Genomic DNA, 24,539 nt, shown 5'->3' with positions numbered 1-24,539 from the left:
CTTGTAGTGGTTGGGAGTTTTTTGTCCTCTTCTTACGGTTTTCTGAAAATTTCCAGCGCGGTAATTTCAAAAATACCCCGCGACAGTGGGGCGCGCAATGGAAGAGGAAGTTATCAAATACTTCCTTCCTCCTTAATTTTAAGGTATTTATGGAGAAAAACTATTTTGGTACTATAATCAAAGAGAATGAAAACTACCAAATGGGGAGGTCCAATTATTGTTCTTTTTCGCGATAGTATTAAAGAAAAATGAATTCTGCATAACATTGTTAAAACCTTGTAAAACAAGGAAATGTGAGTGCAGTTATTTTGATGAGAATTATAATTTCATAAAAAATATTCCCAGGCTAAGTAAAGGCCCCAGGCTCCTATTAAAGATTATCAAATATTTTCCTTACAACAGAGGAATATCCTATAAGAAATATCATGATGGAATGTTGGAATGCAATGTTCATCAAGGGAACTACCTACTTACATTTGACAGAAGGGAACAAACTCGATTACAGTGTTCCAAAAATGTTTCAGCTGCTTCTATGCCTTCAAAAACAGTAAGTGTATTTACAAGAATAAAATTCACATAGACGTATGCCATTATTAATGTGAATTTTTTGGTGGAAGCCATGCATTTGCTATTCTGGCCTTTTTTAGATACTGAAGTATGAATGTGCACGATTTTTACTACTCTGAGCAGAGCACAAACAACCAACCATGGTGGGATCCAACTCAATAGTTGATTTCCACCTGTTAACTGCAATCCAAGTGATGGTTTTGCAAAAACTGAACAATCTACACCTGCTCATTAACCTCGATAGCCACGTTTAAAACTGAGGCAAATGAGCCTTCCACACGTTTCTCAACTTCAAATTGATGGCCAAAATGCAAAACCTTGCACCTCTGATTGAGACGCTGCAGACGTCTTATCATACTTTATTTCTTTTTTGGAGAGCTATTGAACGTAATTTCTTGAAAACTTTCTTGATTTTTCCTATCTGTTAGCTGAATATTTCATATAAATTTCAAGGCATCAAGTTAATTTGTTTCTCTGCAAAAAAATTACAGAGCACTCCAAAATTTTAAAACACCGGAATGAGATTTGTGGTTTTATACTTTGACCATCAAAATGTTATAAACTTTCAAGTTCCAAAATGTCACTGGACTTTTTCGTTACCCTCGATACCCTTCGATACCCATCTATGAACCACAATCAAGAATCACTACAAATAATGAGGAGCAAGGATTTCTGAGATTTTGACTAATATAATAATATATGTAGCAGAGTCTCCTTTCTCTTGGTAATAGAAGCCTCCAATGAATAAAGGAGGATGGAAAACGTTACAATTTTGAGAAAAATAACTTGAAAATTAGAGAGTTAATTGCAATATTCAGTCTTACTATGGCTCATCAAAAGCTCAAGGCTATGTAGCGAAGTAAAAAACAAGTTTTCAGGGTCATCTTTTGAAGTTTTTAAGACCCAATTTATGTTAAAAATCATCAACATTTCGATTTTTTAGGAACTTTCATTTATCTCCAAATAGTAAGAGCATCAAACTACAGATAAGATGTTTCTATGAAAGAATAGCTGGTCCTAGTTTCACAAATAAAATGAACGTCTCAAGTGAGATTAAAATTTTATGATTCCTCTACAATGTATTTCTTTCAAACAAGTTCATGGTCGAATGGAAATAAATAGATCAACTTCATCCGGCAGCATAAAATTGTATTTAAACTCTGGTAACGTCTACAACACATAAGTATAAATGAAATTAAAGGAATTTGAGTTTCATAAGAGAAATAAAATGTGTCCTAGTAAATTATTTGTACAAAACTTGGAGGATAAATATTAAAAAAGAAACTAAGATACAAAGAAATAGTATCATTAAAAAATAAAATATAAATAAATCCCTTAAAAATAAGGCTGCCTGAAACCTTCACTCGTTCCACACAGGCATACTTACATGTTGGCAGTGAAACTACCAGACCTTGTACCTATCTCGGTTTGCAACAATGCAGAATATCTGTCATACTTTATTTTTTAAACGGAAAATGACTCAATTTCAATTCTTGAAAAATGCCGTGATTTTTCTTCCCTATCCAAAAAAAGAAACTCTGTGAAAACTTCAAGGAATGATATTGCTTTGTCCTTCTTCAAAAAAAATGAAATGGGAGCGAAGATTTGTAAACACCACAAACAAGATACAAGGTTTGGTAGTTTCAGTGTTGATATGAATGGCCAAAGTGTAAAACCATGTACGTCCATTGCAATATTTCAAAATGTCCGCTATTTTACTTTTTCTGAGAGGAACAAGCCAACTTTATACCTTGAAGTTTACACTAAATATTCTGCTAACAGAACAGAAAAATTAAGGTAGGTTTAACCTACCTTAATACTGTAACCTTGTAACCTACTAGGTTACAAGACATTAAGTTGACTAGTTTTTAAAGGAAAAAATAAAATATAACAGGAAGTCTGCAATGTCACAAACAGAGAGACATAGTTTCGCTTGGCCATTGATACATGTGATATCGATGAAGTTTCTGATAAAAAATGGTTGCATGATGATCGCTAACTACGTTGCCAAATCAGTTTCATTACAATATTACATCCGAAGAGACTAGACTTAAAAACAGAAAGATGGCAAGGATGAGCATGCTCAATTTTTGTTAACAACAGGAAGAAAGACATTGGAAATTACTATTAGTAAAAATAGAGGGTACTTATAACTATTACAGTTCAGTCTTATGGTTTCCAAATGAGAGAGTGAAAATACTAGCATGGCCATTGACAATGCCGTACCCATGTGTACAAATCACCAGTATTGATTTTCATGATGGCTGTGTAAATTGTTTCCTGGAAAAAGTTATGGAGTCAAATTAGTGAAAAAGGCAAAAGTGGGAGATGAACATTTCAGAATTCGCCCTGAATAAGTTAGCAGACATTTTAAGTTGGCAGGAAGATTTATATGAAGATGGGTCAATTTAGTAAGAAATTGCTTGATTTTTTTCAAAGAGACATCTGCTGATGAGCAATACCTACAATTAATTTTAAAATTTACTTTGAAGTTCTTATTTTTTCTTACAAAGGTCAAATTTAAAATTAAATTGAAGATAATTAGGCATTATGAAACATTCTAGTTTTTTTCAAATGAAATTTTAGTGTTCAGATAATGTTTTTTCTCTGAGTTTCCCTGGATTTCTTCAACTATTTTTCTGCCTTTCACCCAAATTTCTCCTAACAGTTGAGGAAAGTAAAGGTGAAAGGAAATTGGAAAAACAAAAAATTTTTGGCTTTCTTCATGATATTTTTTTAATAAAATCCTGCGCTTATTTGTTCTGATGTTCTGACTCCGTAGATACCCTAATTTGGACACTCTGGCTTCTTCTTTGTCATTTATTCCCATTTAAAAATAAATTTTTTATCGCTGCTATTACCTGTTTACTATTTAGGCTTTCCTTACATGATTAAAGTATAATAAACAAACTGGAATATTAAGAATGCCACTTCCACCGGCTTGGGTTGTAAATTCATACTATCATTGATCTCAATTTAAGTCATATGTTTGTTAATTGAGTGACAAAATACTCAAACTTACTGTACTTCATTAGAGATTTCGAGGAAATCAGTTTAAAATGCCAACTTACATGGTTGAGAACAGGTACAGTGGAGAGAACACGGAACAATGTTGATGTGGTGTTCTTATTCCCGATGCTGTCGGCACAACGAACGACAGGTGTCACACGGTCGTCGAACAATGGCGGTGGCTTCCAGTGATCATAATTTGTTTGAACAAGGTACCAGTCCCCATCTTGATTGGCATATCTCGACCCAAAATTCCACACGTCGTAGCCACGGCGATCGCGAGTAATAACCGATGCCTGTGACACAGAGACAATCGTCAAGAAAAGGCCAAGACTTCTCCTTATATTTGAGAACACAATTTATACAACTTCACCTCCATTCTTTACATATAAGTATACATGCTGCTCATCCAGCACTCCTAAAAATAACATTACAAAAATATTGCTGCAACATCAATGGAGCTCTTGTATGCATCAGGAAAATTTTGCAAAAAGCATGATGATGCCATCGATTTTCTTTGAGACTAGGTCCCAAACTCAAAAAAAGCTCTCAAAGTTGAGGCCGTGATAAAGAGGTTCCAACCCGTGGTTCCAGCCTTGTGGTTCCCCCAAAAAATTGCAACTCTGCGTTATGTATTTAAGGACTTATATGTGACAATAGCAGTCGCTGACGTCCGCCATTTTTAGGAAAAAAGCTTTTTTTGAATTCTGGAGCCCTTAAGAATGCCTGTGCAAAGTTTCAGACTTATAGCGCAATTTTTCGGCAAGATATGACCTGAAAATCATGTTATTTGTGAAGCGGATTTGAGAATCCACTGTTTTCCCTGGCCAACGCAGCAGGACATCCGTGGAGATTTGAATGCACTTGTGATAACTACCTGCACACCGGCCATGGGCTGCAACTGACTCTCAAATGATACGTATCGGGACCGTCTCGCCAGAATTGTTGATTTTTTAACTGATTTTATAATTTGTTCCTTATTTTTGTTGTAGAAGGTACAAACGGTTTAGTTTTTTGTTCAATTTTATTAAATGACTCAGCATTGACTTACTTTTGGTTCATTTCAATCGTTTCACCAGCCTTACTCTTCCTAAAGACTTTGTTTCTCACATAATAAAATGTTCTCAATAAAAATAGCGGATGTGGCATTTTTTCCAAATCGCTGTTACTGTTTCAATTTTTCTTTTACATAAATCGTAAAACGCGGGTTTTTTACAAGAAAATTTTTATACGAATCCTGTAAGTTCTACAGGCGGCAAAATGCAAAGCTTCAAAAACTTCAAACGCAATTTTTTCACAATGTGAAAACTCAACATCCGCTATCCTAACATATAAGTCTTCATTTGCTCCCTATCCGTGCATGGAGAGATTGAGAGGGTTTATTGAGGTGGACTCTCAGTGTAGCTTAGGAGATACCCTCCAATACTGTCTCAACTTTTTTTGAGCTTGGAAAATGATTTCAGAGAATCTTGATGGCACCATTGTCTTTCTTCAAAATTTTAGATATGAATATTTAAAAACTAGGTTTAACATTGTCCAGCCTTCATCAAAGTTTAGGCTATCAACTGACCTCCAGTTTTTTGAAGACTAAAGAACAAAAAGACTAAAAGACTAAAGAATTTTGATGTAATTTTTAGTAATTTTGATTTATCATATTTGCTGCATTCTACAATATAAAGTTGGCAAGTTGATTTTTGTAGTTGTTTCCAATTCCACATGGAAGCGCTGTAATGCATAAAATAATTGCAAATCCAACCTTGAAATCACATAATGGCAGAGCTTTTCTTTGTTGTGACGAATTGTCAGTTTACAGATAGGTGGTACTGTTCCTTAACCATCGTTCTGTATTTTAAAGGAAAAATCCTTTAATTTTTTCAAACTCTAAAATAAAAAGTTTAGATGATTGCGACAAACCTGTTTGGAATTATTACTCGATAAGATGAAGTACACTGGAGCAAGCAATTTTGGTTTTTCTAGCATTTCCATAGCTTCTTCATAAGAAGTTGCCTCTTCCAATACTTGCCGCGTGAGGAATCCTACCCAATTCTGTTTACGAATGCCCATAATCCACTCTAAGAGGCCCACATATCCACCAAGAACCCGGAACCTTTCGTTGATTGATAGACTAAATTGACCCTGAAACAGGGGTGAGCAAAAACTTAAGTCTGAATTAATGAAAAAATGATTAATCAATAGGTAGATTGTAGAATAATTTAATCACATCTTCAACCTCAACCTAAAAATGCCAAGTATATTTGTTATTCGTAACACAAGACGGAGACATTTTGTTATGAGATTTAGCATGAAAATTCTCATGAAGACAATCATTGTTACCAGAAAGAATACATCAAATATTGACAATGTAGCTGCCAAACAACACATATTCATCTGCAACATTACTGACTTCTGTTATAATTTATTTTATTATCTACTCAACGTAAATTTTTAATGACTTCTGTGACTTTCCTTCTTTGCACAAAGCAAATTCTGAAATAATTTCAAGGAATGATGTTGATTCATTCTCCTTTAAAAAATTATGATAGGAATAGAGCTTATTACTATGCGTCGTTTAAGAGTTTCACCGTAGATATATTAGTGCCTGGGTGAGTTGTGTTACCATCCTATCTTTGGACGGTAGTTTCCCTCTGATTAAGTAAGTTCATTTTAATCTACTCAAACATATAATTTAATTTTATTTTGGTTTGAATAATTAAAAATAATAAAATAGGAGCGTTTTAATGGCCACTGTTAATTCTTCATTAAACAAAGGTACAGCGAAAAATAACAATTTTCGTCCTTGGCATTCTTGAATGATGTTTGAGACGGCTAGGAAGTGTAGGAAGAAACCAATTTATGCCAAACAGAATCACATGGCTACGTAAGACAACCAGGAAAATAACCACGAGAGCTTGATTTAGAATAAAGTCATTAAGGATTGTAGGTACCTATTTATAATAGTTTTTTAAACATTAAGGTTTCTTACACCATAGGAATCGATTGGTTACAGAGGCCTTGATATTTAAGGAACAACTATGAATAGGACTCTAAATGCTATGACACTAATTTATTGTGTCCTAACTGGGATGACACCCACAACTTGTCAACATGAAAGAATAAAAAAAGATCTGAGCATGAATGAAAAATGGCCAAAGGAGCCAAAAATAGCATATCTTTAAAAAGTGTGGGTGACTAGAAAAGAATTACTTTTGCAGTGAAAATTGCGGCGACTGAAAATATTGATGTAGATAATTTTTTTGAGCATACTAGATTTCAAGAAAATACACACACTTTTTTCATTTGCATGGAGGAAATACCAAAACACAGATAATTTTTTGGAGTGAGATATGTTGGACACGCAGTGCAAAATCACCCTAGATCTTGGTCTCTAATGGTGAGTGAGAATATGGTAAGCATAAATGAACTTAAAAAGTACTGGTTTTATTCCCTGAGGCTAGAAAGTATTAGCTCTTACTTTTTTAACACCGGTTAATATGCCAATGTAACCAGCAAAGTTGACAGATGAGAAAAGAACTCTTTTATCTTTCATGAAGTCAATTTTTACAGTCATATTCCGGAGATGTTGAGAGGACACCCAAGATTTGTTTTCCCTGTCCCACCTGCAAAAAAAGAGAGGAAAAAAGAGTTAGTGGTAAAAATCAAATATGAAAGGTTAAACATTGGAATAAGAGTAACAGAATAAAACCCGACTTCGGACAAAACAATTGATTTTTGCTTCCTTGGATTGAAAAAGGAAAACAGCAGTCAAACTCGTAGACCAAAAAATCGTCTCCAATCCAACTCTGAATACAAGACTCAAGTTAAGGACAAGTCTAAAGAGAAAACTGAAATATTTAGTGCCAGAAAACTGGGGGTGAAAATTTTTGCACGAAGAGAAAAATGGAAATATTTGTTGAATGAGTCAATCTGAAAAATTCCAGTGTGTTCGCAACACCAACTGATCACATGATCCTTAATTTATACCTGAATACTCATAAACTAGTTCACTCTGGACCATAAATATGGTTTCGGTCTTGCTCCGTACAACCACCCGTCTTTATTAGATATGCAGTATCAGTTGCTCATGTGATCCAATTCAAACACAAAGTAGTTTCGTAATACATTGCACTTATATTGAAAAAAAAAAAAAAAAAAAAAAAAAAAAAAAAAAAAACATTAGTGTGAATTTTTTCCTGGTACCTAACTCCATACAGATTAAAATCCAAGGATGATTTTTTATGCAATTTTGAGGGGATGAGAAAAATCCCTTTAAATATTACGATAACACAAATGTTAATTTGGACATTACTGCGCAAAGGAAATTCATCTATGGAGTCAGTTTTAAAAATATATGCTTCTTGATTTAGCTTTGCGGATTATAGTCAAGATACTTACATTTGCTTTAAAGAATCTCTGATGTAGACCATAAAATAGTAAAGCAAGTCTTTGCAGACCATGAAATTGTTTAAAATAAGTCAAGCTGAGTCTGAGTGAAAATGGCAATTTTTTTTGGCTTTTCAGTTACATGATTTTGTTACTTGGCTGACTAAAGAGCATAACTACATATAGAGATGAACCTGGGAAAGCCTTGAGTTATGTGGACGACGGGGTATCGAGGTGTGGTCACACCCTTATGTCAGGAGGCTAACGTTTTGTTTAGCCAAACTTTTTACTGCATTTGTTTCCAAGTATGATCAAACTTTAATTTGACATGATGCTGAATTTACTGCATAATGTTTACATTTTGCACGCTTCTTGAGAAATAAACTTGAAATTTTACAATTATCAATCCTTAACTCAGCAGTAGAACTGCAGTTTTATAAAACTTAGATACACAATATGTAAACTTAATTAAAATGGTGCTTAGATAACCGTTATTAATATCTTATACGTTCCTTAGGAAAGAGGAAAGTGAATCTTGCTACTAGGGTGAGACCTAGCGTATGTACTTAGAATTCATCTTAAAAAATCAACATAATTTTTAATTTTTAAGCAGAAAATTTGTATTCCCCAGAAGATACTGGCTAGCAATCCCTTTCGTTGTTGAAATTTTTTATCAGGGCGAGGCTGGTGAAATTCTTAAAATATTTAGATAACTGGTTTTTTCACTTGTAATTTTTCGATTCCCATTTCTTTCTTTAATAATTTTCAGATTGCAGTTTACCATGAGCAAAAAATTCTGGCAAATAAGACTGTATTTAAAAAATAGATGGACAAATCAAATCATCTTACGACATATAGGTTGTAAAATCAAGGTTTCGGCCATGATACATTGTTCCATCTTTCCCTTCCATGACGACTGACGTGCACAGAGAGAAGAACTCATAGAAAATGTTGAACAAGACAACATCCCCTACTTCCATTTCAGCTGTTTCAGCAATGCCTCTCATTTCCTTTTGGTAGATTGGTGGTAAAGATGGAAGCAACTTTGGTAAATACTTCTCTACGACTCGGAAGACTTTCTTCCCGAAAATTCGATCAGTATTGTTTCTGATAAACTGAAGGAACAGTTCCATCTAAAAATAAAACAAGTACAGTAAGTATTATGAGGAAAAATTATTACAGTGTGAAATCGGGTGCTGAAAAGGGTAGGGTTCATTGACTTTAGTTTAAAATCAAGCAGAATAATAGCTAATTTGAAGGAATCCACAAAGGCCTGTCATAATTTTTCCTTGCAAGGTTTAACTTTCTCCTCTTTACATTAACAGTCTGGTCTAGGCATCAGAATAATTTTAAGATGAATGAGTAAAATGTTTGTACCCTTTACTGCAATTTTTGAAAGTTTATGTAATTTTTTTTTCAAAATATCCATACTATTGAAGAGTCAGTAGCAAAATTTGGAGGAGAAATTTTCGATGTTACATATTTCATGTATGAAATAAATACTCCCAAATCTTAAAAAATTGAACCAAATTTTACAAAAGTCATATTCTTAATTTTAATTGTCTGCCGGATATCCAATTGCTTACAGAATGAATGTCTCCAAAAAATAAGTTTGAAATCGTCACCTCAACTGATGAGTACCTCTTTTTTTTTGGCTGTTACAACTTCTTTCCATCGCTGCTTTGGGGGAAGATCCAAGTCAACTTTGAAACTAGGGATACTTAACCTGAAATGAAAAAATTATAAAATATCTCAGAGAATGAAAAAATTAATAAAAACTATGCTGTTCAGACAGAAAGATACAAAACCTTCAACATTTATGCTTAGCAATTAATCTACCATTTAAACCGATGGAAAAGGATCAATTATAAATATGTTTGCAATGAACACTTCAATAATCAATTATTTACCATTGCTTCAAATGGAGAGATATTGATAGCCAATTATTAACGCTTGATCACTGTCAATAAGGCATAGTTTTCACCAGTTTTGTTAATAAATGGACCGGGGGTTAATGGCGCAACCTTCCACATTCTTTGTGACACCGACTGCTACTCTAAACATGCTAGCCACTTTTCTCGGCATTTTGCATTGAAAGATGTCTCCCCAAAAAATTATATCTCATCTAAAACTTTCCTTCACTTTTGGTTTCTGTCCCCACACCCTTACCATGTGCACTATCACAGCAAGGTTTCCACAGAATTTGGAAAATGAAATTCCTAGACATTTTCGTAAAATTCCCACAAATTCCCCACAATTGAAGATAAGCCAGATGGTTAAAAATACATAAAATGAAATGGTTTTCAAGCAAAATTTGTTGTTTGAAAAGTCAAACCCATTTTAAAAAGCAATTTTTTCCTGACACTTTCGTCATTTTCCCCGACATTTCCCAGCATTCCCTGATTGTGGCAACTCTGAGTACAAATAAAAGGAGGAAATATCTTGTAATTGAATACTTACGGTCCATGTATTGGAGGTACAGGCTCATTTGAACATTCTTGATGAAACTAAAAAAAAAAAAAAAAAAAAAAAAAAAAAAAAAAAAAAAAAAATAAAATAAAATAAATTATATAATAGTTAAGAACATGCAGAATGAATCAACTTTGTTTTATTTCATCGGTAGTGGGTGGAAGGCAGAAGGTGCACTTATGGTTGGACACAACTTTTGAAAAGGAGCGAAAATTAGACAGAAAAAATGAAAAGAAAGGATAATTTTTCATCACTTAATAGTCCCCATGGCTTTTATTGTTTGGCTTCGATGATTCAACAGGAAAATTTAACAGTTGACCAGGCACACTAACTACATGCACTGCACGCCAAGGGGCCTATGCCAAGATGATTTTTTTACGAACACATACCAGATCAAACAAGGATAAAAATTTAGTAGTTAGCAAAGTGACATGAATTAGCATTGGACACGATTCTCTCATATTAGACGAGAAAGACTAATGGCGTTTTTTCCTCCAAGAAATATAAACTGCTGATGCTATTAGTGCCACTATTTGTGATCGGATCTTTGAAAAGGAACCTCATCATTCGGGAGAAATATTTCAAGAGCGATTTTGAAACTGGCGATTTCGAACACTCCACAGGAGACACTCTCTAGAAGCCTTTGAAACAATCCAGATGGTTGAATTTTCTCACCACAGAGGGCATCAGCTCCTCCTTTGTTGTGCTCATATCAGAATTCTGAAAAAGGACCTGAACTATCCCCTGTAATTTTAAAGTTAGCCTAAAACTTAATAAATTACGTCTTAGAACTTCCAGAAATCAAATCACCTTCAATTTTTGAGCCTTCAAGTTCAAATTAACGAAAAAATTTCTAGATTTTCTTGCTCTTTGCAGTGGTATCAATGACTCAAGGAATTTTCTGAAAATTAGTTCCTTGTTACACATATGATCGCATTTGCAGACAATTCTGGGATTTGATTAACAATACTAGTATACGAGACAAAAGGAGACTTTACGAGTTTTACCTGTGGGAATTTGCTCTCTTCGGGCAGGAGATCCCTTCCTGACAGATGTGGCGGTAAGATGACATTTGATGTCAGGGAATTTGACAGGAGTGTTTGATCATCATTATACTTTTGAAATTTTTTACATTCTCCTTGAAATATCACAGATATGCTTGAACATACTAGTATTATTAAATATAAATTCTGGACAGCCATTGTTGGTAAGATCAGCACTTCATTACTGGAAAGAAAAAGAAGCAAAATTTTAATCATAAAGTTTTCAGACCAATTAATAACACAGGTATCACTATGGGAAACAAAGCTTCAGATACATGGGAAAACTACAATGTCGATGGACAAAGAGCGGAACCACGTATAATCCATTTGCGACATTGCATACTCCCTGTCATACTTGAATTTTTCTTGGGAAAATGAGTCGTAACTTGAAAACTTAATTTATTTCTTCTCTCTGACAGCAGTCAGTCTGTTGTATAAATTTTAAGCAACAGAAGTCTGCTTGTGGGTGGATTTACGATAACTGGAATGGTTTTGTCACCGTAACAGACAACACATTTTTTGGTCATATTTTTAGTAGTAATGATACTTAATCACTCCAATTATTTGTCATTCATATTTTACAGGGTTACGTGTTATAAGGCTTTTCAAAGATTTATCGCTCTACTTCTCAATTTTAATATAAAAATGGCCGAAAATGTGCTCTCTGTTACGCTGACTTTTTACCGCGTAATAGACAGCATATTTTCGGAATGTACATAATATTAATTGAGAAGTAGAGCAATAAATCACTAGAAAGCGTTATAATACGTAACCCTTCATGAATGCGAAAAAATTCGAGTGATTAGGTATCATTTCTACTAAAAATATGACCGAAAAACGTGTTGTCTGTTACGGCGACAAAACTATTCCAGTTATCGTAAAACCACCCTTGATCTTCAAAGTTTGGTGCAACGCAACGGAGATAGGCACGCGGTTCTGCACTTCGGTCATCCATATACTTTGAAACCAGTCAACTAATGCCAAATTGCCAAAGGGCATTTCATGAGCACTCATATAATTTTACAACATTTCAGACCTTTGGTAGACATTAACCCCCCCCCCCCCCCTCCCTTCCTCCTTTTTCTTCCTTGGTTTCATAGACAAACTTTGTCGAACGTTTTCTGGTGAAAATATGAATGAATTCCTCGGAAAGATGAAATAATTTCGTTGGAATTTACAACGTATTTAAATGGGACTGAGCAATTAATGCTAGCAGAAGAAGGAGAAAAATGAGGTGGGAGATAGGATGGAGTTGAGGATTAGTTACAGGTCTGACACGCCTTTTTAACATAAGAGAGTGTACACGATCTCATCAGTTTTTGGGTACGTCCTCACTTCTTTTTTATTCAATCCAGGATAGAGCTTTTGAGTACCTACTTTACGCTCGAAAATTCAAAGAGAAGCGCAAGAGATAAGAGATTTTATTTGTAGTATTAGTCAGGTCGCTTTTGTTTGTAGTCGTTAGCATTTATCAGTCTAATAAAACTTTCCGTTCGCATAACACGAAAAACAATACAAGTCAAATTGGCTACTAGACAGGAACTTTTTCGTTCGGCAAGTTTACGTAGAACCGGGTTCAGACGGTCAAACGTTTCGTCATGGTTTGTCGAACTGCGCTGTTTCGTAGAACTATGTAGTCTAATAAGCTAGGTAAAGTCTGATTCGTCTAACTACTGCGAGCGTGGATACACGCTAAAATTTCGGTCAATTTCCAATCAAAATTATGACAAAAATGGCGGTCGAGAGTTATCTAAATTGGTATCTATATAAAATTAATTAAAACAGCGTGTTGATTGAAATATAAGCATGAAATAAGCAGGGTTGTGTGGGAATCAGATGACGGATGAACCCCACAGTTACATTGTTCACCATCAAATTTGCGCAGGCCACAAAAAATTGATGGTAGATGGAGCGCACCAGTCACCATTTGATCGGAAATTAATGGTTAGAGCGTGCATCCAGGCCTTTTTTTAGAAGCTGCAACCGCTGGCTCGGTTTTTAGACAAAGAATGTGCCATTAGTTTCCCTATGCACGTAATAGTTTTTCCCAATGAGCAAGAAACTGTAGTTCCTGCTTGCAAAATGGAGTCCGATTAATTTTCTGTTAAAATTCTGATTAAAATTCTGTGGCAGCAATTTTAGGCAAATTTAGGGGGCGGCAAATTTTGCAATTTTTTTAAATACAGGTAGAAAAAAAATCGGATTCAGAAAAAAAATTGGCAATGAGAAAAGGGGACAAAATCTCTCTTTCCTGAGAGTATAGTAATTTCTAATTTTATCGTTTTTCGGTGATAAAAGAGAGTCGAGTTAAGAGAGAAACTAAACACGCAATTTGGCCTGGAGCTCAGCGCAGAGAGGAATGATAATGAGGACTTGGGATGAAAAGGACTGCGGTCAACATGTAACACATATTAGCGCCTACAAGACTGCATGAATACTTCACGCATTGCGTCAAACACAGTGCGCCGCGCCAGTCAGGAGCAGTTGGCGTGAAACGCGTAGCGCCTACAAGACTGCTGGAATACTTCACGCAGTGCGCCAAACACAGTGCGATCAGCCCGGCGAAGCGGCGGAAGTTAAAATTATTAAACCACATTTATGTTTGTTCTTTCAATTTGTTGGTTCATATCTCATAAAAGGAGGACCTTGTTCACGCAGAGATATGTTCACGGATTAACTTTCGCGCTAAGTTCCGTGAAATTTTCCTAGTAGTGTTGACAGGGCTTTCGCAAAAAATGTACTCAACACGAGTAGGTAAACGCGTCTTATGCACCCCTCCCCCTCCGGCACGTTCACTTGATGGTTTTTATTGATGTTTCAAAACGAATGAGAAGGGGGCGGAAAAAAACAGGCGGCCCATGGGCGGCAAGTAGGTAAATCCGGCCCTGATCTACCTAGCTCTAACTCATTATTTAAAATCTCCGCGGGTGAAATTAGGCACGAATGGGTCCTGCTTACGTTTTGATGACAGTTGGACGATGAAAAAAAAAATGAAAATAAAATACCAACGACAGAAATTTTTCCTTCTCGCTCACTTGAGGAGCCTCAAGGTGAGAGAGGAAACGTTTTTTGCCGTGCAAAAAATGGGAAACGCCTCCGATCTTCCGAGCCTGATGATAGTTTTTTATGCGTTTTGGCTTTGTCGGAAAAGACACTCGGCGATACCTAAATTCACGCTTCTTTGATATACAATTTTCTTTAGTCACTATACATTCTTCTTCTTTCTTATTGTTTTTTATAAATAGCTTTACGTTTTCGGTCCTTTTGCTATTCCACGGTCGCAATTAAATATTTAATCACAGTTTTTTTTAACATTTATAGTAAGTTAATTTTGTAATGGCTTAATCAATTGCGTAACTCGATATTCGACACGATTCTCGCTCAAATTTCATAGCTCTGAAAAAAAAAAATACCTGAAAGATAATCAAATATAACAACAGACGCGTACTTACGGTTATGTTTTCGGAGAATATCGAGATGTTCTTTCAAAAATACAAAAAAGAAAGAAAAAAAAGAAAGAGAGAAAGAAAAAAAAATTGGAGGGTTTTCTTGGTGTGAGTGGGAGAATTGCCCCCTCCGCGGACTGGCCACCCCGGTTGCCCTCTGAAAATGACGCCACAGGGGCCGGGGTCAGTCGTTATAAATTTAAATGCAATCTATGTGCTAACTAACAAATGTCCCTTGCAAAAGTTAGAATAAATCGATTGCTGCGTCGCGTAGTGTACGAAAGGGGTCGAAAATTTGTTATTTTACTGACAATTTAACTACAACGTTAAATGTTGCCGTTTAGAGTCATCTCTAAAGCTCCGCGAAGTATTTCTCGTAACTTCTGATGACAGAGTGATGACAGTTGAGCTCGAGGATAAAGGATCAGTGATAATTTCCGGATCATTAGGATGCAGAGAGGGGACTGATACACATAAAATAGGTACGTGCTTCTTTCCGCCGCGGAACCTAAGTACGTGACGTGTCCCGTCAAGGACGTGTTAAGATCATGGAAAATTCATGTTGACAGGAAACTAAGATTTTTGCTTTACTAAAGTGGAAAACCTATGAAACTTACTTTTTACGGATCAATTAATAATGTCAGCCACGTTATGTTTTTGACGGGGCGATTGAACACACTTTTTCAGCGGCTACGCTGAGTGGCTTTCGACGAGAAATTCGTACGTTTTCCATACTTCTGCATCAAACTTTCGAAATCTATGCTTTTTCAATACATCCGTATTTTTCTCTGTGTGCAAAACGTCTTCATTACTCGAATAAAAATGAACCTTTTCTGGTTTTTCGATAAAAATTAGAATTTTTAAACCTATTAGATGCCCAAGCCGGGTCAAATCGACACGAGGCTTGCTAAAACACACCCCTGCGAGTTCCATGAGACAGGTAGTACGCAGTGGCGTGGCGTGCTTTGCGATATATCGATTGATTGGCCATTTAAACCTATAGAAAAGTATCGATAAACAGGGTGTTCGCAGCGAACACCTTAATAATCGATTATTTACCACAGCTTCAAATGGGGAATTATCGATAGATCGCAAAGCACGCCACGCCACTGGTAGTACGTACGAATTTTATAGATAAAGGTCTACAAATACATCTTAAAAAAAGAATTAGACATCAAATTGAGAGAAAAAAAAGAAAATCAAGTGACAGGGAATTTTTTCTGGACAATTAGCCCTAGACATCTTAAGCCGGGTCAAATTTTCCCAACTATCTGCCCTCGGGAAACACAGCCGAAGATAGAAGAATCGTATTGGGGGCATTGGGGCCTCGTTTTTAACTTTCCTCCCAAATATGAGCGGCATCTCATTGGCATTTGGCACCATAGAGCGGAGTATTGAGAGTTCACGCCTCACGCCATCGCGCCTTCAAGTTCGCGGATGCAACACAGACATCCATCGAGCACGAGTAGTTGTATCTCTGCGCCATCATCAAGGCGCGTTGAAGTGCCTCTTATTTTTGAGATTAGAGAAACGTTAAGGCTAAGTTTGCTCAAAATTGCTACGTTCGGTTCAAATCCCTCACTGGAAAAAAAACACATTGGATCTAGAGTCCAGACTCTTAAAAACATCGACAAGAAAAAATACTCTTGATTCAATCGGATTTTTGCTTAAATCAAGAACCAAGCCTCTTAATTTGAACGGATTTCCTTTTGATTTAAGCAAAAATCTGATTGAATCAAGAGTATTTTTTCTTGTCAATGTTTTCAAGAGTCTGGACTCTAGATCCAATGTGTTTTTTTTCCAGTGTATACTTTTCTCTCATATCCCTCAACAGGCGTCTTGGCTGTTGATTCTCTCTTTACATGCAAGGGGTTTGAAACAGCATTATCGATACATTTTTCAGCACTTTCGCATTGGTTCAGCTACCCAAGCTCAGCTTATCGAAGACTCTTTTTCCAGCTACTACTTGCGACGCGAAAAAAAACACTTTACGACAACATTCACGTTTAAAATATACAGAAATCATCTGATTGGATACAATATAAAAATGAATTATTAAAGAATTAATTCTTATTAATTCTTGAAACGAGTTGTTTCCCATTCATCGAGGAGACTACTGCTGCTCGTGAAAGCTCATTTTGCCTACCTTACTTTTCTGAAGGTGATTTCATTTCCTCTTAATGCAGCTTTCCCCTCTTTGCTTCCAGGAGCTTTTTTGTCGAAAGAGTTGAATCTTCGCGAACGGTACAATCTTTTCCACACAAAGAACAATTGTGGTAATTTTTCCGATTATCGTTGCAGCACAAACTCATTATCGCACAAAACAGCTATCTCAAACATCTGGCAACATCGGCAAGGCATGCAGTTAGTTTCCCACAGTCAGTTCATAGTATAGCGGCTATTCGCGGGCAATGCAGCATGATTTTAATTCAGTTATCCGTGTCAATTTCAACGAATATGACGTAAATAGTTATTTTAGTAAATTTTTAATTGCGCATGTTTCAAGTTTTGTATTTTAATCGTAATATTGGGTATGCATTTTTAAAGAGTGTCTTAAATCAATATCATGCCCGAAAATTTTAAGATAATTGAAAGCAACCGGGGTAAAAATATGCTAGTTCATAAGAATGTGAAATACCGTTATTTTCGACTTCAAAAAAAGGAATCGTTTGGCGATGTTCCGTCGATAAAAGTTGCGATGCTAATTTTTTCGATCTTTGTTCACTGATTTTTCTTTAATATGCCTCATATTCTTCTCGACGTTGCCACATACTACAGAAAATTATTCGTGCGAAAATGACTTTGTGCGGCAACGATAATCGGAAAAAATACAACACATGTACTTTGTGCGGAAAATATGGTTAGCCTCGCAAACTTACTTATGACCGTCCGCAGCGGGCTGATGGTTGAAATTTATAGACAAAGCTATAGACAAAGCTATAGACAAAGAAGACAAAAGGAGATTTCGAGCCAAGCTGGATTGCACAACACTTAGGATTGAGTTATCGACGTAAAATGCTAAATCACTAAGATTCGGTTGCTATGCTTCAGTGCATTTTTGTCCAATGAAACACGTCGAGTTACCTTTAAATCGGATCATTAACAACCCCAAACAAGGCAGATTTACATTTTTAAAAAGCTTCTTCTTCAAACTGCTTCTTTTGAATTGAAAAATTCAAATCCTCATTACTGAAGGTTGGTCCAATTTAAGTAGTACTTTTGGTGCCAAAATGATCGTAGATCACTTCTCAAGGCAATGGTTACACTGCGTCATTCTGAGGGGTTTTTTTTTGTTGGCCCTGTGTCCCTTTTTCCGAGGTCGCTTTGAGTTATTGCTTATTTGGTTACCAACTTATTATAAACAACTTATTTATAGACATTTGCATATTTCGGTACGTTTGAAATACATTTTATTCACGTGGACATGGCTCATTTAAAAAAATACCTCGACGAAAAACAAAAGAGAGTACACCTCAAAGACCTAATATGAGACAATTTCAAAAAGATATCACTTCTTTTGTTAACTTTATCGGTCATACTTTATCAAATTTTGTAAAACTTTTTCTTACCGATTTTTCTTTTTTTTGCCGATTTTCTTAGAAAAATCGGGAAGAAAAAGTTTTACAAATTTGAATTTTAAAAAGACTAGCTTCAATAGAAATGAATAGATCGAGCAAATCTCCTGAGACAAAGATCTTCTATAATTTACCATTAAGGTGGTGCGGATTTTATTTTACTATTATAATGCCATTTTCTCCTCGTCTTTTTACGTGAATAAGAATCAACTTTGACGATTCAGTTACATATTGAAAAATTTCATGCATTAGTGTAGTGATTTTAAAATCCCGTGCGTGAAAATTAGTCTTTCACTTAACTCGAACACTTTAATGTAATTTTTGAAAATGTCATACCTCCGACTTGGTAATTTTAAAATCTCAGGGAAATGGCACCCAGATTACACATTGGTTAACATGACTGGAAAGCGATAAAGAGACACTCGCAAAACTGGATAAAGCGTGGCTGCGATTGGAAAAACTCAAGCTCCAACTAAACAAAGCAGGGCGCGAGGATGGATCAATTCACGGATCGAAATTCCGATTGGGTGGATGTCTTTGTTGGCTGCCCGAGGCGCACTCGGCGAGACATGGACGTAGAAAATGAGTCATTAGGTAAAACGGACAGCAGAAAAATGAGAAAAGTTGGCAGATGGAAAAAACGGCGACGGACAAGAAAGTTGCGACGCGCGCGGGACAGAACAACAAACTGTGCTCCGTGCAGCGAGCCGAGACAACGAACGGCTCACGCGCATCGCTCGACTCATGGGCAGATGGCGCATGGAGCGCGCGGAAAAACGAGAAACCTCGCGCCTCGTCACAGGAGGAGATGGGTTGTTTTTACAAGGAAGCACCGACGTGGATAGATGGACTGGGAACTGGATGATAAGGACAAAGGCGCTGCAAGGCTCCCGAGAGGGGGATTCTCAAAGGACCAAAGACTCATCTACTCATGAGCTCATGCAGCGCAGGCGCCCCGGGACCCGGGACCTAGATGAGTCACGCGCGGCGGCCGCGGGATTCACGACCGAGCGGGAGCAATGAGGAGAGAGGCAGGTTGCCGCTCCAGGCTAGGAATCAGGATTTCTTCCAGGGGAGCACACACCCGTGGGCATGGACCAATACTACCGGACCACAGGACTTACGGGTAGCCGGCCCAGCCCTCGGAGGACCCAGGTTTCCTTGTCATCAGAGCACACTCCACGGCTCCAAACTCTAGACCCGATCACGCCATCCACGGATTGCCTCATTCGTAAACAGTTCAAATGAAATGACCACCAACAAATATTTCCGGACAAATTCCCACGATTCATACATCTTTTCGACTTTTTCGGAGACGTCTTAAGCAGTCCACACAGCTACTACCCCCCCCCCCCCCTCCGCCCGTCTTTTTCCCGCCATAATGCAGAAGAAAATCGCCAAGCAAAAGTGTGAAGCTTCCGATGAACAATTTCCTTAATAAGAGGAAATTCTTGTCCGAGACGAGAAACGGCGCTCAATATTGCAATATTACAATATAAGCGTTCCATGATATTTCAACGATTTGTCCATCTTTTTGACTTTTCCGACTTCGAGTCTCTTGAGGAAAAAGTTCCTCATTCCAGGGAAGGAATCTCCTCGAGGAGAATGGAAATACATGAGTGGATTGCGTGAAACGTGATCAACTAAGTACACCCACGTGAGGAGTAAAAAAGAGAGAAGAAAAAAAATCATCACTTTGACAAATTTCGGGGAGTGAGGCAATCTCTAGACAGAAAGTGAGAATAGGTCAAACGGCACTTCTTGAAGCCCTGAAGGACGTCTTCGCGGGTCCCCCGTGAATTAATATGAAAAAAGCGGGCTTATTTAGGGACTATCTTCTATCGTTGGCTGCAAAAATCATAATAATTGGCCTGATGGATCTTTAGAGGAAACTGTGATAAAAAAATTAACAATTGCATCGTCCAACTGGGAGTATTCACAACTTAAAAACGCAAAAAAAAAAAAAAAAAAAAAACCCTGGGTCATACCTTCCAAAATCTGAAAGGAGCGGGCTCATCTGAGACCATCACCGGTCGATAGCCGCAAAAATTATGGAAATATAGGGAACTGTGACAGAGAATGAACATTGAAAGATTCAGAGAGCTTAGAGTAATGAAGAATAGTATACCTACATAGTGGTCCTACGAAGCACATACATTTTTTTCAGCACTCAATACCAACAACGTCAATAATTGCTCGGGAAGAAGTAAAAAAGAAAAGTTGATGAAAAATCGAAGAAAGCTTAGGGGAGTGGTTGGACCTACCCTTCCTTAGATATACGCCCCGCCAATGTTAAAACGTAAGCTGTGTAAGAGTCCGCAGAGGCCTGGCACCCCGCATACCGCAGAATTTTTTTATGAAATGAGGACAATAAGGGCCCCGGCCTCTACCTCCTTCTTATGCGACCTTCGGGGTCCGTTGGTTAATTTGATTATTACAGTTTTTATTCTCGAGGCCTCTTCATTTTTTCATGGGCCCCATTTAAATTTTTTAATATTATCATAATTTGGAGGCGAGAGCGAGGCTAGAGGTTGGGCTCGTGGAGACGGCGCGATGCTTGAAGTATCCCTACGGTCTTGCAGGCGCTTTCCGCGATCGTTCAAAGTTCCGGAAATTTTCTTTGGGAAGATATGTGTCTTCACGGATCCGATTACAATCGAACATATTAATACTGAAAGGAAAAATATTGGACGCAAACCCTGCGCGCATAGTTCTTTTTACCATAAAGATGTCCAAGTATGAAATGACAAAACATTCTCGCGTCATCCACAACAATGAAAAAGAGCTTGGTTTCTTTCCTGCTGACTCAGAGATTTTAACGAAAGAGAAAAAAAGAGGCATGGGGCGAAACGTGTGATGCATATATTTCGACTTCGAAGAAGGAATTGCATATCCACGAAATGAAGGAAAACGTGAACTCTTTGTGGCTGACACAGAGACTGTAATGCATGAGTAGAAAAGTTAGTTGGGACGAAACAAGTGATAAAAATACTATCATTTTCAAGAAGATAAAATTGCATATCCACATTATGCAGGAGAGCGTGGTGTTTTATTTCATCCCAACTATTTGATTTGTCAAACTCAACTTTCAGTTCACGTAACCGAACGTTCGGTTTGTACAAATAACCGAATATGAAGTTAAAAGAACTGAAAAAAATAAGTATGTTTGCATGAACTGGACGTTCGGTTACACTTATAAAAAAATCAGTTTTATTCAACAAAATGATCACTCAACAAACTGATTTTTACAAGATTTTTATGGTAAGTAAGGATGCGTTGATACTTCATAAAAATTAGGGCAAAGCACTGATTTTTACAAAACGAAGTAATGCAAAAGCGTTGAATTTTTGAGAAATTACTACCTGTATGTTAAATTTTGAAGAAAATTAGGTGCTGTTAAAGTGTTGAAATTTTGAAAAAATTACTGCGAAAGCGTAAAATTGATGAGAAATGAACTGAAAAAGCTTTGAATTTTGAGAAAATTAATGCAACTAGGTTTAATTTGAAGAGAATTACTGTGAACGCCCTACTTTTTGGCAAAAATTACTGTGAATGCACTATTTTTTTGGCAAAAATTACTGTGAATGCACTATTTTTTTGGCAAAAATTACTGTGAATGCACTATTTTTTTGGCAAAAATTACAGCAAATGCGCATTGTCATTGTTTAAACGCTGAATTCTTGGTTGCTCAAAACTGCGAAGGTCGATGAGCTTGTTGAACCGTGGTTTGAACCAATCCCTGAAGTGATTAGGGGGGAAAAAGGGAGGAGGTGGGAAGGAACCTGGAAGCGCTGTAAATCAGGGTTGGGGTGGCTGCAGCTGTGTCAGATGGAGCTGCATCAACGTTGTTAAGTGTTTTACTTCACATTCTCTCTATCTTTCTTTTCCCAGTTTCTCCCCCTCCCATCACTTAGGGCTTACTTATGGCCATAATACTTTAAAAAATTCACCAAAAGCTCTACCTTCAGGAGCCGCACTGCACCCTTTACCTGATCGGGCTCTCCTAAGGTGGGGTGGAAATAAGCTTGACAAATGAGTTTCCCTATTCTTCTTCCGAGTTGTGAATTATAGCTTCTGGCAATATAATGGAAACAATTGATATCGTCAAAACCCAAGAATCTTTTCATTAAACCATGCGAACTGAAATTTTCAAGTGGAAGCTGCACTAACCTAAGTAACAGCAGTGTGACTTTTCTTTTTACATATGAAGAGCAGAAATTCAAAACCTGGTGAGTGCTGTCAGGTGTTGCTATGATTGAGTAACAGTTTTTAAGCTAACAAGGGGAACTTCCCAAGCTGCCGCCTCCTAACAGGCTGAAAAAATTCGTCCAAACTTTTTATATGAATCCATTAGGACCGTGTTTTTTTTTCCAATGTGCCCTGGAAACACCCCTAAAAAATTCCGAAAAGTCCGCTTTGAGTGCGGATAAACAATGCGCGACAGGAGGGCTGGGCAAGGCAAAGAACGCTCCTTCGCCTCGCCCAGCGCACACAGGGTGTCCGGCCCGCACTGTCTACACGCGCTCAAAACCACTTTTCAGAATATTTTGAGGGTGTTTCCACAGCGCATTGGAAAAATAAAAAAACACAGTCCTAATGGATTCATCCAAAGAGTTTGAAAGTAGAAATTTTTTTTGCCTGATTGAAGGTGGCAGCCAGGGAAGTTCCCCTTAGAAGTAAAAGTATCGTGAGAAAGTGATAGGTTGAATACTCACTCAAAAGCAAAGTTCTTCATCGGTATCATCAAACTCCTCTTCTTCACCTTTGAACGTGTTGTCAAGTGGCTTCTGGGTGAGATTAAGTGTGATTGTATTGATATGCTCTGGATCATCCAGAACTGATGGATCCAACCTTGCTGCAGGAGTTTCTTTGCGACGTTGAGAGCTAGCAGGGGGCTGAGACCCTTCAGGGCCCCTGATATGATCAGGCAGGATGTATTCGTCTTTATCCAGACGGGAAACCTCCTGTTTTTCGGCTCTTAAATGTTGGTTGAGTTTGCGAATTTCTTGCAGGAGCTTATTCAGCATTGTGCGCTTCTGCTGAAGTTCCAATTTCTCATGTTGAAGATCTTCACAACACTTTTGTAGGTTCATTTTAGCCTGTTAAATTTAACTGACAAGAGCGTTCCGAAAAATGTTTGCGGCGACGAAATTCTCCTCTAATTACAATGAAAATTAAGAGAAAGTGATAAGTAGTTGGTACGGTAGGTATGATAACGGAGCTGAACTCCTTAGATGCTGATAATCACTATAATAACACTGCAGAACCGTATCAGTATCAAACTCGGAATTAATTTATTAAGAACTCTTTAACTTAAAGGAATCAGATCTTGTTTATAATTCATGTAAACTCGTGGTCGTAAAACTTCACGCTACATTCTGCGAGGGGGCAGATAAATTGTATACAAGATAAATCGTATACTCCCGTCGAAATCAGATAAATCATATACAGATGGATGGTGAGAGGATAATTCATATAATTTGCCAGTTTGTCAAACTGTTGGGCGATCGCGAAATTCACTCTGATTTCTGATCATTCATAATTTCATAGCCCTTCTTTCTCACAAATAATGTAAGGAATTTTTTTTACCTAATACCACCAATAATTCTCATTTGGATTATTAATTATTTCTGCACTAATATTTCCAAAGACATATATTTCACATCTAGATAAGGTGGATTGCCAATTATCGATACTATCCACAGACTGTCCAGCTTTTTGGGGTAACGTAACCAGTCTGTTGGCTTAAATTTTAAGCGTCTTTGAGAAGAACTTAGTTCATTCTGACATTGTTGAGTCCATATAAAATTTAAAAAATTCTAGTGAAGAACTGTGTGCTGCCCGTTTAGGAGTCCCCAATATTTTGTGTCAATCTGTGTGGCAGTGACCGTTCGTCTGTCCTGATTAGGACGGAGGCCAATTTTTAATAATTTTAAATAAGTTAAAGATACAGTCCTACAATTTCAGTAGTGTCTTGTCAGTGGGTCAGCTCTTTTAGTATTTGTGTCTCCAGATATCCGTCGAAGTTCATCCATGTGGAGCTCCTGCAC

At 37.1% G+C, this 24,539-nt stretch overlaps 1 protein-coding gene across 2 annotated transcripts; it reads right to left on the bottom strand.

The window, feature by feature from the left end:
- Positions 1-1,699: 1,699 nt before the first annotated feature.
- LOC109038589 (acid ceramidase) lies at positions 1,700-24,282 on the bottom strand. Of its 2 annotated transcripts, none has more exons than XM_019053691.2 (9): positions 23,205-24,282; positions 11,433-11,652; positions 10,417-10,463; positions 9,598-9,682; positions 8,806-9,089; positions 7,049-7,193; positions 5,491-5,712; positions 3,639-3,872; positions 1,700-2,847 (listed from the first exon to the last, which is right to left on the bottom strand). In XM_019053691.2, exons 1-9 carry the CDS (start codon positions 23,318-23,320, stop codon positions 2,767-2,769), a joined length of 1,434 nt encoding a protein of 477 aa, XP_018909236.2. In that variant the 5' UTR covers positions 23,321-24,282; the 3' UTR covers positions 1,700-2,766. The 2 variants fall into 2 exon arrangements, with proteins under 2 accessions (XP_018909236.2, XP_018909237.2); XM_019053692.2 differs by lacking the exon at positions 23,205-24,282 and adding an exon at positions 18,826-19,189.
- Between the last annotated feature and the right edge of the window lie 257 nt (positions 24,283-24,539).

The sequence above is a fragment of the Bemisia tabaci genome, chromosome 3 (assembly GCF_918797505.1).
Source record: "Bemisia tabaci chromosome 3, PGI_BMITA_v3".
In the NCBI taxonomy this organism is placed as follows: Eukaryota; Metazoa; Arthropoda; class Insecta; order Hemiptera; family Aleyrodidae; genus Bemisia; species Bemisia tabaci.
Note: the sequence above shows the minus strand (reverse complement) of the source record. Positions and strands in the feature narration are given on the sequence as shown.